General features: G+C 35.7%; 1 protein-coding gene across 1 annotated transcript; it reads right to left on the reverse strand.

Annotated features, from left to right (window-relative positions):
* Positions 1 to 66: 66 nt before the first annotated feature.
* Positions 67 to 10,347, reverse strand: LOC137707695 (uncharacterized). The gene is made up of 20 exons (XM_068446599.2): positions 9,963 to 10,347; positions 8,540 to 8,692; positions 7,836 to 8,014; positions 6,376 to 6,483; positions 5,554 to 5,724; positions 4,909 to 5,472; positions 4,588 to 4,662; positions 4,276 to 4,404; positions 4,116 to 4,190; positions 3,814 to 4,023; positions 3,453 to 3,605; positions 3,150 to 3,364; positions 2,857 to 2,974; positions 2,635 to 2,767; positions 2,358 to 2,553; positions 2,175 to 2,280; positions 1,954 to 2,094; positions 1,740 to 1,863; positions 1,473 to 1,586; positions 67 to 790 (listed from the first exon to the last, which is right to left on the reverse strand). The coding sequence occupies exons 1-20, from the start codon at positions 10,159 to 10,161 to the stop codon at positions 417 to 419; spliced, it is 3,537 nt and encodes a 1,178-aa protein (XP_068302700.2). The 5' UTR covers positions 10,162 to 10,347; the 3' UTR covers positions 67 to 416.
* Between the last annotated feature and the right edge of the window lie 4,230 nt (positions 10,348 to 14,577).

Here is a 14,577-nt window from a genome sequence, read left to right on the forward strand (position 1 = left end):
CACCCATAGTATTGAATGGTACATAAAATTAAAGTCACACCCTATAATAAGTTTAAACTAAAAAAATGTAGGAAAATGCTTTGGTTCCATTATTTAAACACAGTGCCATCAAATTACCTATATATTGTTCATAACTTGTACAATTTTAACTGCCTATAAGAAGAAAGATAGAAAAGGAATAAACAACAAATTGGATTTTGGATGGGACTCGAACCAAATCCGCCGTCCATCGGATCGTGTAATGAAACTCACAAAAAATGCAGCAAAGTATTGCTCTTCCTTTCTTGAAAACCCTTTTCTCAACGAGTGCACCAAAAAATGAAAAAAAATGTTTGTATTAACTGGATGATCCTCACCTGAGATAGCGAGACGCAAAGTAAATACTCTTGCCACCCCTTACAGAGACGAATCAAATTTTATTGGTTCTGAGTTTCCTCTGGTCCCTTTGCTTTGCCTCTGATCATGTCAGTGAAATTTCCCCGTATTATTCGCCTTAATCTAGTGTCTTCTGCAGGTGGTGACGGTGCGGCCTTTGGGGACTCAACGGGCTCTGGTGGTGCCTCAGGACTTTCTTTCTTTCCCAGTAGACCACCTTCACCAAAGAAACTACTCACAGAGGATGCAAGCCCAGCCCCCATCACCTTACTGATAGTATCAAAAGTTCCACCAGATCTCTCCTTCATTATAATTTCAAGGGCTTCTTTGTGTGCAGGGTCAAGCGCATCAGAGTCTCTAAATAAGTTCTGTATCGCAGGCATAAGAAAGTCCCGAACACTAGTTGCTGAAATATCTGGATTAATTACGTGCATTTAAAATCAATATCAGCAACACATTACAAAAGCTGAAAATTCTGGAACATAGGGTCACGAATATAAACTATAACGCTAGGTCATTGTTTTAACATAATAGTAGGTCATCACCAATCAGTTAAGAATCCTATGAAGCTACAGTTTGGCATGGCGCGATTTGTTAGGGCGCCACCAAAAACTAGTTTCGACACATGATTGTAAATTTCCAACTATGTACATAAGGTCATTAAAGTGAAAACTGATATGATCTAGGGATATTGACTCAAGCATCTTGTTTTCACATAAACATATGGTTTCAAGCATGGCTGCTCAAAAACTTTGAAGAACTGGTGATCTGTGTATTATATTAACATTATAGTCGTTTAATATTTGATGTTTGTTTGCATGCTAAAGAAACATAACCTTGTTTAGAGTAAAATTAGGGATAAAAAATGCATACAATTCTCTTTGATAAAATGCATAACGTATTTAAGTCTGAAAATAATCTAGGTAATCAGACCAAATTTTTTTTACATGTTCCAAAGAAGTGTACAAGTGTCATGTTCTATATATACAAAGGAAGTGAAAGATAATGTAGCTCAAGATGTGTAACGGTGCAGAAAGGGAAGAGAAATTAATAAACTAACAAAACAGAGAACATCTGGGTCATAAGAAAAAAAAAACCTGTTGCATCCAGAGCACGGATTGCTTCGCAAAACGCATTGGCTCTCTCACGCCGGCGCATCAAGTCACTTGAAGGTGGAGTGGCCGTCAGTTGAAAAATCTTGGACAAAAGATGTACATGATGTCAAAGAAACAAAGTAACCCAATGATTATTCAATAATGAATCCAATAGAAAATTTCCCAACCAACTAAATAAGGTGTGTGTGCTTATGAACACGTTGCTGAAAATGTGCTACTAGTAATTTTCAGTAAGCATGTAGAGGATATAATCTTTAAGTCTATCCGTTGTATGTGGTACAGCAACCACTAATGCACGAACCACAGCAATGGCAGCTTCATGAGATCCATCTTCAAGAAAAGCATCCATTTGAACACGTATCTTATCAACAATCTGGGAGGTTTATTTTGGTCAGCCAGATGTATGAAAACTGTTCGATTAAGTAACCTAATATCTTAATTGCAGAAGGTAGAGAACTCATACCATGTCATTTCTAAAATGTTGGGCCACTGCTCCAAAGGAATCTATGCTTGCATACTTCACACTCAAGTTTTGGTCAGAACCCAGGGTAACTAGGGCAGGTAATATATGAGTAGATGCAACTTTCGCATCGATATATGGAACCTATAAAGGAAGGAAACCAATTAATTATTTCTTAATCAGACGCATAAAGAAATTAGGACTCCAAGAATGGATAGACTTACAATGACTTTCAACAGATTGGCAGCATTTATTTTCATATCTATGTTGGAGCTGACAACCATTTCCCAGAGTAAATTAAATATCATACCGTGATGATCTTTAAATGTGCTGCATTATGGAAAGCCATTCAGTCAAAATTAAGTTACAAAAAGTTAATCGTAAAAGGTATTTATTGCTTTACTAACCAAAGGAAGCGAACAGCATCAACAATCTCAGCATTGCACTTCGTAGATTGATTTGGAACACCTACAACTAATAACTTTCTCAGGTACTCTGCTAATTGTTTGTGCTTGCTTGGACCTCCCAAAACACCGGCCAAGAGAAGAGGTAGGACACACATAGCAGCCAATCTCTTAGCCACAGCCGTTCTTGGCCTTAAACCTGTTATTTAGATAATATCCACAATTAAAAGCACACACAACACAGGTGTGAAAGGATTTCAAGTAACTTTAAAGTTATTACCTTTGATTCCGGAATGCGTTGCAGATGGGAAAAATGCCAATTCAGCTTCTTCCCCAACAGCTAACAAGAATACAGGCAGCATTATGTGTGTCAAATAAGAATCCCCGTAGAGTTCTGATACAGCCAATAGAAACTGCATTACCAACATTTAGATCAGAAACAATTAATAAAGTATTGTTGATGATGTAATATAAAAAAGACACCAAGGACAGAGAAAGATACCTTGGTGATTTGGTTTCGCAAATTGTCCTCTTTTGGAGGTAACAAGCATGCGAGCTGTATTAAAGCAGGAAAGCAGTCGACATGTAGCCACTCAAATGCAGACAATTGAATATGTCCACTACCGAGATAACAAAATTCTCATAAGCAGTAATAGTAAATCAATTTAACAATATCACTACCTAAAGACACAAGTCAAACGGCTATGTTCTGTCAGAAAATAGTAGACAGGCCTGAAAAAAGAATATATAACAAAGTAAAATAAAATAAAAAGGAAAAAAGAGAAAAGAGCTTACCCTGCATACAATTCAAGGAAAGATATGGAAAATATTGTTCCAGTTGTTTCGGGATCAGAAGAAACTGGGCACTTCTCAATTGCTTTCTGGTGCACATACGGAAGAATTTCCTCTAGCATTCGTAGTAAAACATCAACATTCCAGCGTTCTCGTTCACCTAAAACACGAAGATGTGACTCCACAGAACCTTCGACGCCCGAAAGAGGAGGACAGCGCTACAATGTCACAAGGATGCAAATTAAAGAAAGTATCATTAGAAATACCTTAGTCATAAGTGGAAAATATAATCAAACAGAAACCGACCTGAACAGAGCTTGATATATGACAGAGTAGAACTCTTAAGATATGGTCTAATTTGTTTCCCCACTTGTTTACTGCAGGGACTAATTGCTTAAGCGTCGTTTCCACCACCACTCCAGAGGGATCACAGACCAATTGGAACATCAACTCCTCGACCTATAAATAAAAATACAGTAAAATATTGGAGAAGATCCTTGACTACTTTATCCATTTATTTCTTGTCAGTCATCATATTATGAGGAGAAAATTCTCCATTCCCTAGACCATGTGGCATCAACCTGTTCTAGAGCTTACATTGTAGCCATTTCTGTCAAGTCAGAATTCCTCTCCATGAGAGCCTCTGAAGCATATTAGTGAGGCTGACCTTGAAATATTTGTCCATGGTTGGGAAGAGTGGAAGCAGCAATGCAAGATTATGTGCAGCAGCCTCCCGGACAACAGTTGCAGAATCTTCTATAAGTTGTTGAACAATGGACAATATAAGAGAATCACGAATCTCAGGCCGGACAAACTCTGCAAGCTCTCCACATGATTGAGCAACTAGCAGCCTGCGTTCCTCATACATATGATTTATCTGCAACCAACAAACCAGAGAAACATAAGAAAAACTAATCAGAAATACGAAAAGGCTAGACAAGATCCTCTCAAGATGGGGCTCAAACTTACTTGTTCCCAACACTGGGGAAGTAATTCTGTTTCTGTTCTCATCTCTCCTACATTCTTAGCAAGGTTAACACATGCCTGAAATGCAGTTAAAGATTCAGAAACAAGTCCAAAACAACACAGCTATATTACAAATAATGTGGTACTTCGAATATTAGCCTACATCCATTATAATTCTTCTCTGCTGCTCATCTGGGCGTTTGATTAGGTTAAACAATGTGTGGGTTAAGGAATCCCGAGTGCTGCTATCTGGATGGCGTTCAATCGCACACATGATTAGGGGAAGAAGCTCCTGTGAATGCATAACCAATAAAAAAAATAAAAATATATCGTTCTATTAAAGGATAAATTTAAAGATCCATACATACAATGATAATAACAATAATAATATATTTACACACACACACACACACACACACACACACATATATAAATATAATATATATGTACATATGAAAAAGTAAAAGAAGCAAACCTCCCGATGGTTGATCAAAACATAAGGAACAATCTTCGGCAAAGCATCAGCAAGGATCTGAATGGTCTCTAGGCCCTGTAAAATATAAGCATAACTTTAGAAAAGGAATAGAAGGGAAGGGCAGTTCCAAAGCTTCTAAAAAATCACTCTATGTTCTATTATTCAAAATTTAGATGGTTGTCCCATCCAAAACGAAAAGAAAAAGGGATGTGCCTGGGTAGATATCAAAAGAAGAGCCAACCCTGGAAAAAGAAAAACATGTCTGATCCGGTCCTCCTATAAAGGCATTGATGCAATAAAAGAAATGTAAAAGAAACTTGCCCTTTTCTCGGAAACATTTTCAGGACTAAGATTCTCTGACGTTAGATGTAGGCTGCGGTCTAATGATGGTTCATCATTTTGTTTGGAGACGTTATCACCATTCACCAAGGTACTACTATCACTTAAAACACCAACAGAGACCTCATGTGAAACTTCCTTCGGTTCAACTGTGTTATCATGAAAACTTTGAGCAGCCAGAGACTGATCTTCTTCCTTTTCCACAACTTTTGATTCTACATCAACTGGTGGGATTACACTTTTATCTTCATCGACGACAACAACCTTTTCTTCCATTTGCACATACTCTTTTTCAAAATTGGTGGTCTCTGAAAAATCATGAGCTTTTGTGTTTTTGGATTTTAAACTTTCTAGTTCCATCTGCAATGATTTAATTTCTTCCTTGTATCTTTCCAAGGAAAGAGGTTGGATTTGATCAGCATCAGCAGCTCCTATATTCCTTCCAGAACAATAACCTTCAATGTGCATTTTCAATGCAGTGACTTCAACTCTACAATCATTGAGCTCCTTTCTCTGGTGTTCCAAGGACTGTTTCAAATCTTGTACCTGAATTAAAGGGTGTATTATTTTCTTACATATGATTTTTCATTAGATAACATCTCAATGCAGTGTAGTAAAGGGACTTACAAGGTTTTCTTTGTCTTTAAGGTCCTTCTGAAGAGCTTCCAATGATTTGCTTAGTGTACTTATTTGGCCTTCAGCCAAATCTTTGTTTTTAAGTAAGGATAGCTTGTCAAGGTGTAGACTCTCTTTTTCTTTCAATAACAACTCAATTTCTTGGAGCATGGAAATTTTTTCCTGTATATAGCAAAGTATTTATGTTGAGTTTAGAAAAAGAAAAAAAAAAAAAAATCCTACATTGGAGTAGAACCTGCAAAGTTTCAGTAATTAATTAATTAACTTCAAGTCTTAAGCCGAGACAGCACTCATTCATAATATGTGTTGTTGCAAAAAAAGCAGAAAATAAGGAAAAGCACAGTACATATTGAGAAATAATTTAAGAGCAAAACTTAAGGAAAATTTCACGACCCACAGATCTACAGTTTGATATGCTTCATAGCCATCGTTTTAGAGGAAAAAAAAAAAAGCAAACATAAATAACGAATGTTTTCAGCACATCAGAAAGTAAAAGAGATGAGTTTAGTTGTGGTCGTGGTGTTACCTCAGACTTCCAAAGTGCTAGACACGGAATACTAGATAGAATTACCAATAGCCTGAAACTAGTGAAACATTAATTTCTGATTTAGTTAATTTCCAATGGCTAAGCTTTTTTGTGATACCTAAGTAATAAACATACAACAAATATGCTAAAGGACACAGGCCACATCCACAAAAGCAGAAGCAAGTGAAAAGCTTGGAAGCCCTTGTCTAACAAGGTCGGGGAAGCATGGTAAAAGTCTGTATATAGAACTTCAGAAACTTGCCAACATCACATATCCTAGGAATTACCTCAGCAGCCTCAGTAGTGGATGAAAGATACTGATAATAATAATGGCGCAATGCATCTGGTACACATGCAGGTGAGTTCTTCCAAACATCTAGATTTTGATCTGTGACCTGGGGAGAATGCACTGACAGGTTATTAGAATATTTGAAGATTACACGAACTGGGTTTGATATTATACCAAGATTTGCCACACAAACAAAGTGACAATAGCACCGCATTCACCTGATGCAAAGGTTTAGAAACCTAGTGGGCCTTCCAAGGGATTAACCTAATACAATAGTTCCTAAAAAGTTGTTCAGTGCTACTTATTACCGCAACAAACAGATTAGAATCAATCCCAATCATGTAAACATCTTTTTTTTTTCCCTTTATTTTAAATATTTGTGTTCCTCAATCCATTTCTTTCATTGATAAAACAAATTAAGCCTGTTGTTGTTACATTGTTAGAAAGCTTCCATTACTTAAATAACAAGTAAATCAAACTAACATTAAACAAGAACTTTGAACCATGACCACAACGGGGTTCTTCTCCCACTAGACCAGTTTTAAGCTTGATCAACATAAAAACAAAAAACAAAAAAACTTGTTTTTTGGTCTGAAAACATTTGAGAGTGGAGTAAAGAAATACAAAGAGAGATTAAGGTATAAGTAGTTAGTCATCATCCTTACAGCAAAGAGAGAGAGATGGAGAAGGTATTACACCAAGTGATCAGTAAGGATATAACTAATTAGTCATCTTCAATATGGATTTGTTTTTTTTATGAGAGTTGCATCATCCTTTTGGTGGCCCTCTTGATATTGTAATACATTTGTTGAATTGTAATACATTTTATTTCTTATAGAATTAAAATTAAAAGCCATCTCCAAAACTCTCCACAATCCCATATCAATTTATAGTGGATGAAATTGCCACATATGTTTGAAGCAAAACTTCTAATGTTTAGATGGAAAGTTCCCCTAAAGAATTGCTAGAAATATAATATACTCACTTTTGATATAAAGTTTTAAACTTTTCAACATCACTTGCCGACAAACTGGATGAATTCATGTTTCGGTGCATCCTAGCCTCCCTAAAGATGGGCCATAAATCGTAAAATAAAATAACCTCTAGAGAGAAGTATCAATAACCCAACAAACAACAAACCCAACCAAACACCTAGCAAATAGAAATTCTAACTAACATAGAATTCTAATTGCAACATAATTTTACACTGCATATGCATAAAAACTGGTACATTTTGTTAAGATGTAGTTACCCTAGCTCCTGTTTACAATCCCGTACCATTAATCTACAATAGTCTATTGGAGGTTGAATCCAATAAACAATATGTAAGCCACAGAAAAGAAAGGACTCGTCCTTTCACATATAAAAATACAGGGGAGAAACAAGGAGAGAGATAACAAGAAATAAGAGAAGATAGATGCAAGAAGAGAAAAAGACAAGCATCATGGTCATCCATACCTCCTCAAAAAATGTCATTGCAGTAAGCCGGTACCCCGCTACAAGCAAATATTCTTTTACGGCACAGTTAAGATCTCTGCGCTCATTATCTTTCAATGGACCCAAATCAGAAAAGGAAACATCTCTCTTTTGCCGCTGAAATTCTGGTCCATTATTTAAGGAAACATGGGCATTTGAATCTGAATACAAATATGAGTGGAAAGTCATGGAACAGAAACGTTTGTGGTTTATTAGTATTGGAGAATATTGCACATATAGTGAATCTCGCATTTTTCCACTGTATACAGGTGCAATACTGATTCCCGAAAATATAAATGCAGTGAACAGTAACAAGAAGAGGAAAAAGTGGTGTGAGTCTCCACCATTGAGATTCATTTGTTAGAAGGTTTTCTAGAAAACAATTCCAGTACACCTAGGAACAGGCATGGATGTCCATATCCAGTATAACAAACCCAACAAAGCTTGCCTCGTTATTTTACCTAATAACCTCACTATAGATGTGCCTATGGCATTATGGTCGCACTTTATGACAAGATACGTCCAGAGATTTAATAACCAAACTCTGTGAAAATGAAAAGTTACTTAATGCAAAGTTCTGCAGCAAACAATATCACAGTGACTACTGTTCGAAAAGATATATCAGACTAGAAGCTAAAACAAGCATAAGAATAGAATTTGAAATTCTGGAAAGAAGATAAACTTACCTCTCAAGTCATTTGAAGGTGCTTCTGCTTTCTTCTGCAATTCGGCCTTCAGTTTCGAAATGTCCTCTTGGGCTAAGCGAAGCTCATATTCACTAATTGCTAATTTTTCTTCTACTGCTTCTTTCTCCTCTAGCAAACATTGAGGGTCTGCAACTGCATTCCAAAAATGAAAGCAGTAGAAAAATAAAGCATTAGTTATGTTCCAAAAGAAAATATTAGTATCAAGATTAATGAGGTACAAGAAGCTTTCCTTTTCAAGCTCCAATTATCAGTTCATCAAGCAGAGACATAAACCATTTGTAAATCAGTTCTGTCAATTTACTGAGAAAAGTTCAATTAAAGTTATTTTTTGTTAGGTCGGCTTCTGTTTAGTTGGCTTGTTAGGCTTTCTTGGCCACACCCCACCCCAACACACACTCAGTCAATCACCACCAGCAGAAACACCCTTTGTAGTTGCGCTTACAGGCTGCAACATACAATACTAATGGAATTCCTTCTCTCGGCTAGTATTTTTTTTCCCTTTTCATTAAAAATTAAACATTTATGGGTTGGGCTGGCACTGACCATCAAGCTCGTTGCACTAATTTTGACAAACTTAATTTCTGGAAAATTGAAATTTTAAGGTTTTAATGAATTACAGCCAAAATGTACCAGAAAAAAGGGAACCAAAGAAGCAAACACAGTTCCTCTTAACAGAAAACACAACCAAAGAATGAGAAAGCTATACAGAACTCCAGAACAAAGTCATCAAGGAAGTGATATCAGATCTCACCCTGGCAGCCGAAAGCTCAGGCAATACAGATATGCAGCCACCACGGACTCATACTTTCAGTTGCATTCTCTAAATATGTTAAGTAACTCCTCCGCAGAAAGTAACAGTTTGATAAAATCGATATGTTCTAAACTAATTGCTTTTCTCAGTTCAGGCTAATTCCTAGAATAAACTGGTGTTTTCGTCCAACCAGCTGAAGTCCCGCCTATCACCATTCCTTTACACAATGCTTCTAATGATGGTCGAGGTAGCCCATTTGGGCACATAACTAAAAGAATTTCAAACACTTTTGAGTTCTGCAACTAGTTTCAAGTCTAACTTGTGCCTCAAACAAACAAAATGTAATTCGACTTTCGCTATAATTGCCATCGGCAACAAGGCTTCAAACGCAAAAAAATTCAGTTAGCATTAACAAGAAGCTGCTAAGGAGATAAAGGATCCTTCAAAATTAGGCAAAGTAAACGATCACAAGCGCGCCAATTCGTGCCATTAACAATGCCAAAGAAAACAGAGTAGAAAACCAAAATTCCAAATCTATTAGCTCACCACATTCCCCACACTTTCTCAGCAACCAAACAGAAAACAAGAGAATTTCAAATTAACCGAATTCAAACAGATTCAGAAGTGCGCGTGTGAATTGATCGTACGAACCTCGGAGAGAGTTGAAGCGAGAGATCTGATCGGGAGGGAATTGAGAGGAGTCGGCGAAGAATTCGTTGAGTCGAATGGCCTGGTCGTCTCTGCCATCGTCGAGCAGCTCGTGGAGCAGCTCGAACGCCGTGAGCAGGTAGTTCTCCTCGAGCAGAAAATTCACGACACAATTGCACAACGACGACCTCTCCACGTCCATTGGAGCTCACTATCTCCTCCGCAACCTTAGCGCGACGCCATTGAAGAACCGGAGAACCAAAGAAGATCTCTCTCTCTGTCTTTCTCTCTGCCTATTTTCTTCAGGAGCACCTCCGGATCGAGTCGTTGCGTTGGGAGAGAGAAGGGAAGGACCGAGAGAACGTGTGATATTCGGTGCGACGCGTCGCTCTTTCGATTGTGTTTGCAACCGTCGATCTTATGATTGTTGTTGATAGATTTGCCTGCGTTTTTCATTAGTACGTTCACCACGTGTGATTTTTCATGGAAAACTGGTGCACCGCCACGAAGGTCAACTGTTGACTCTTAAATTAGAGAAATTTTGCAGTGTACATCGAATACACAATAGTACATCACATATCATTATCTTTACTAATTAATAAAATTTTCTTTGTCAATCAAAAGAGGATGACAAGACAAATTAGTCTTCTATTACACAAAAAAATGATGGGCAATAATATAGTTTCAACGGTTCAAATTTTACTCTTTTTTATTGAAACCTCACTTACAGGTGATGATAAAATACCTCCAATATTATAAAAAAAAAAAAAAAAAAACCACAAACAAAAAGCTCCCACTCCCCGTTCTTTCTCTCCCTCTCTCTTTCTCATTTTCTAAAAAAATATGTTCATACACACAAAGTGTATAGACAAATGTTAGTACTAATTAATAAAACACTCATTGTCAATCAAAACTCTATGAAATTACCAATTTAACCCTACTAATTAATAAAACACTCATTGTTAACCAAAACCCTATGAAATTACCAGTTTAACTCTCTAATTAAAACAAAACATGACTAAGAAATATGAGGCAGAAATGTAATTTCACACAATCAAATTTTGCTTTTTTTTTCTTCAAAGCATCACATACATGTAATTCTAACATATCTCTAATTAATAATAATAATAATAATAATAATAATAATAATAATAATAATAAAATAAAAATAAAAATAAAAAAACTTATTCCCACTCTCACGTTCTCTATCACTCTCTTCCTTTCTCCTTCTATTTCAAAAACAAAAATAAACAATTTTCTCACACACTTTATGTGTGCCCATATGCTAGTATAAATAAAGATAAGTTTTACCTTTCAAATGTCCCACCACTAACATGTGATGTACCACCCTTTATTCAAGCCCATAGAAAAATATCTCCACGAATTAGAGAAATGCCAAAAAGACTCTAAAAATGAAACTCTCGATAGATTCTCTGTTAGTCTTATAAGGTTATACAATTAAAACACAAACGAAGGAGTGACAAACCTAATTCCAATTGTAATCATGGTACTCGAGCAAGGAAGGAGAAAGGGCACGGCAACACCAATGTCTTCTATAAACTCCTAGCTGAATACAACTACTCTATGGGAAGTATTATGTTGTGTGTTATAGGGCTTATAGGGACCGGTGTTTATATATAGGCTAAAAGCTATGGTTTCCATCCATAAAGGAAACCTAAACTTACTTTCTTAGCCTCCAAGTTAAGTATCATAATTATAGTCAATTAAGGATTCCATCAATCTTATTTCCAATATAAGACACATGATATAGGATTTATATCTTTAAAAGATCAAATCACAATCAACATTATTTCTCCAATATTACATTCCTATTACATGTAGTAGACCACTTAAAGGTTGATTCATATTGGATAAATCCAACATTCTCCCACTTGGTCTACAAAATGTAATATTCATGTTTATACTTGAGATTGGAGACTAATGTCTCTTTAGTGGCCATGTAACAGTGATTACATCTCGTACTTAATACAGTTTCTATCAAATGCATTTCTTAACATAGAACTAACAAGGTTGCAGGGTTGACACAATCCAGAACCTTCATAATCACACATGCTAAGATCCTCATTCACATGAAACACAAATTATGATCAAGAGATGAAACTTTAAATTAACCAAAATGTCTTACTTTATATCATCTTAGGTCCACCTTATTGTAACTCATAAATTACACTTTATGCTTCTTCGAAGTCTTAAATCTGCCAATGCAGATATCCTTCATCTAATGAAACCACCATAACATGTAGGTGTGAATACATTTCAAAACAATCACGCATCACTTTCATTAGACCAATAACAAGCACACAGACAATGTTTGAAACCAACGGACACAACTGAAAGTACCAAATAGGCACATGTCCAAGTAAAATACCCAAAAGCTTCGTAAAACAAACTAATCCAACACTTATAAGCAGATGAATTAACATGTTTTTGACATGGATCTATGCACTTTACCAGTTACTTTAATGGTGATTTCCAACACCTGCGAGCAGATGGAAATCCTCACAAGTGACGCATAGACCATGCCATGCCATTGAGTATGCAGTTAACAACTTGATATCTGACATATATTTCATCAGATAAATGACTAGCACACAAAAATGTGACTTAATGAATCCAACTGAAGATTAAACTGAATACATGGATTCTATACATACCTTATAGGTCATCTGCAAATGTAAGGCATTACTAACACAAAACTCAAGCTCCCACTAATCCACAACATCGTTACTTAATTTGCAGATCAATACTTATGCCTTTGGGAATAGCCTTACTGAGTCAATGAATGCATATTACCTCAATGAAAGGTACAACTAAGCATGAAAGCATTCACCACTGTTACACAAAAAACATGCATCCAACATCCATCTTATATGTATTAATAATTCCACATTTATGCTAAGTCCTTATAAGCCTCAAAATAAGTTATCAATCGAGAAATCCAAATGATTGCAAGTAATAGAAAAATGTAAGCATATACCAAGTATCCATTCGTGCAACTTAAACATATTATAGACATTCGAGTAACACAAATTCATGGAAGATAGAATAACACTTTAATAGATTCATGCAAGTCCATTTAATGCTCAAAATTTTAGAACAACTCCCACTAAGTTTTCAGAGCTTATACTTGCAAATAAGTTAACGAGTGTGAAACCCAATTTTCGTTCACTAATTCTCCCACTTGGGCAAACACTCTTTCAAAGATGTGTACCTAAATAAAACTGCTTTATATTTTGGATATAATAAAATAGACATTACAACCAACATAAAATTGTCAAACAGAATTTTAGCAACGAGTTACACTTACTTTAGAATTAATCATAATTAATTTATAAGCTTGATTGCTACCAAATTTATCTTGATCAAATTAGACATAATAATCTTCATAAAATAAAAATATAGAGCCGTTTTGGGTCAAAATAGTAGTCAAAAGTCACGTCTCAAAAAGACCAACACAATTTGCCAGTAAAACTGTCTATACGAGCATGGGTTACTAGTAAATTCACCATAATTAACATACATGGTAGAAAATTACGAAAATTTACAGACACATAGTAGACATCTATGTATTGAACATATCCAAAATTCAGATCATTTGGTGACCATTAGATGTGTCATTCACCCGATTTAAATCAAGTCACGTAATCTGCTAGAAACAATTATGTGCATCTATCATGAATTTATGCATCCATAACAAATTCAATTTCATATCATTTCAATTTCGATGTCCAAAGGAAACTTTAGTAGTCAAACTTCATCCTCTAAACCGACATCATAGTTCAAATTGAAAAGATTTACAAGTATAAGATTTAAACAATGCGTACCTTAGCAATCCTTGATTAACCTTCATGGGTCCAATACTTTGCATCAAGAAGTCTCATGAAGAGATACAAAATACGTCATGATGCAACGGATTTTCATGCCTTAAAACCACAACCTATTATGGGGCTCATAGTGGAAATATTTGCAACTAATGGCGTGGAACTTTATCCCCAATAAACTTCATGAAACTAGGTTAATTTATACCTATAGGCAGAAAATTAACTAGTTTCTAGTACTAAATTTTATTTCTCAAGAGTACCTTCATGAAAAACTTCAATACCTATGGGCAGATGAAGCTTTCACCACTCTTACGAAATAAAACCCATACTATGCCATCATAATTAAACTAAAAGAAACAATCCACACCTACAGGCTGAAGATTATCGCTTTTATTCTAATTAAGATGCAATGTTGATCAAAGTAACTCAAAAACCATAGTCCCATCATCAACTAAGCCTCTACGACTTGTTTAGTTGACAAGACATTGATCAACTCTGCCTTGAAACAATGCAAGAAGTCACATGGATTAATTAACTGTAAGTGACAATTTTATTATAACTTGATTCGAGCTTCGAGTCTTGCCAACAAATGGCACTAATTCCTTCATGACTCCCTTTGACATTAAATTAATCTCAAAACACCTGACAACATACTTGAAAGAGATTAATCACATATAGAACAAGTTTTATTCCACCACAAGAATGTCAATACTTATCATTATGGAGTCAATTACTTAAATTATAAATACTTTATGTAATGTGAGAGAACAATACAT

This window comes from Pyrus communis, chromosome 17 (assembly GCF_041283825.1).
Source record: "Pyrus communis isolate YQ-2024b chromosome 17, ASM4128382v1, whole genome shotgun sequence".
Taxonomy (NCBI): Eukaryota; Viridiplantae; Streptophyta; class Magnoliopsida; order Rosales; family Rosaceae; genus Pyrus; species Pyrus communis.

Excerpts from the sequence above, each read along its gene's own strand:
- LOC137707695 (XM_068446599.2), bottom strand. The coding sequence starts at position 10,161 with ATGGACGTGGAGAGGTCGTCGTTGTGCAATTGTGTCGTGAATTTTCTG. Across the intron at positions 2,975-3,149 it reads TTCCTTGAATTGTATGCAGG|TGGACATATTCAATTGTCTG; the intron begins GTAAGCTCTTTT and ends TTATCTCGGTAG. Across the intron at positions 1,864-1,953 it reads AACATTTTAGAAATGACATG|ATTGTTGATAAGATACGTGT; the intron begins GTATGAGTTCTC and ends TAAACCTCCCAG.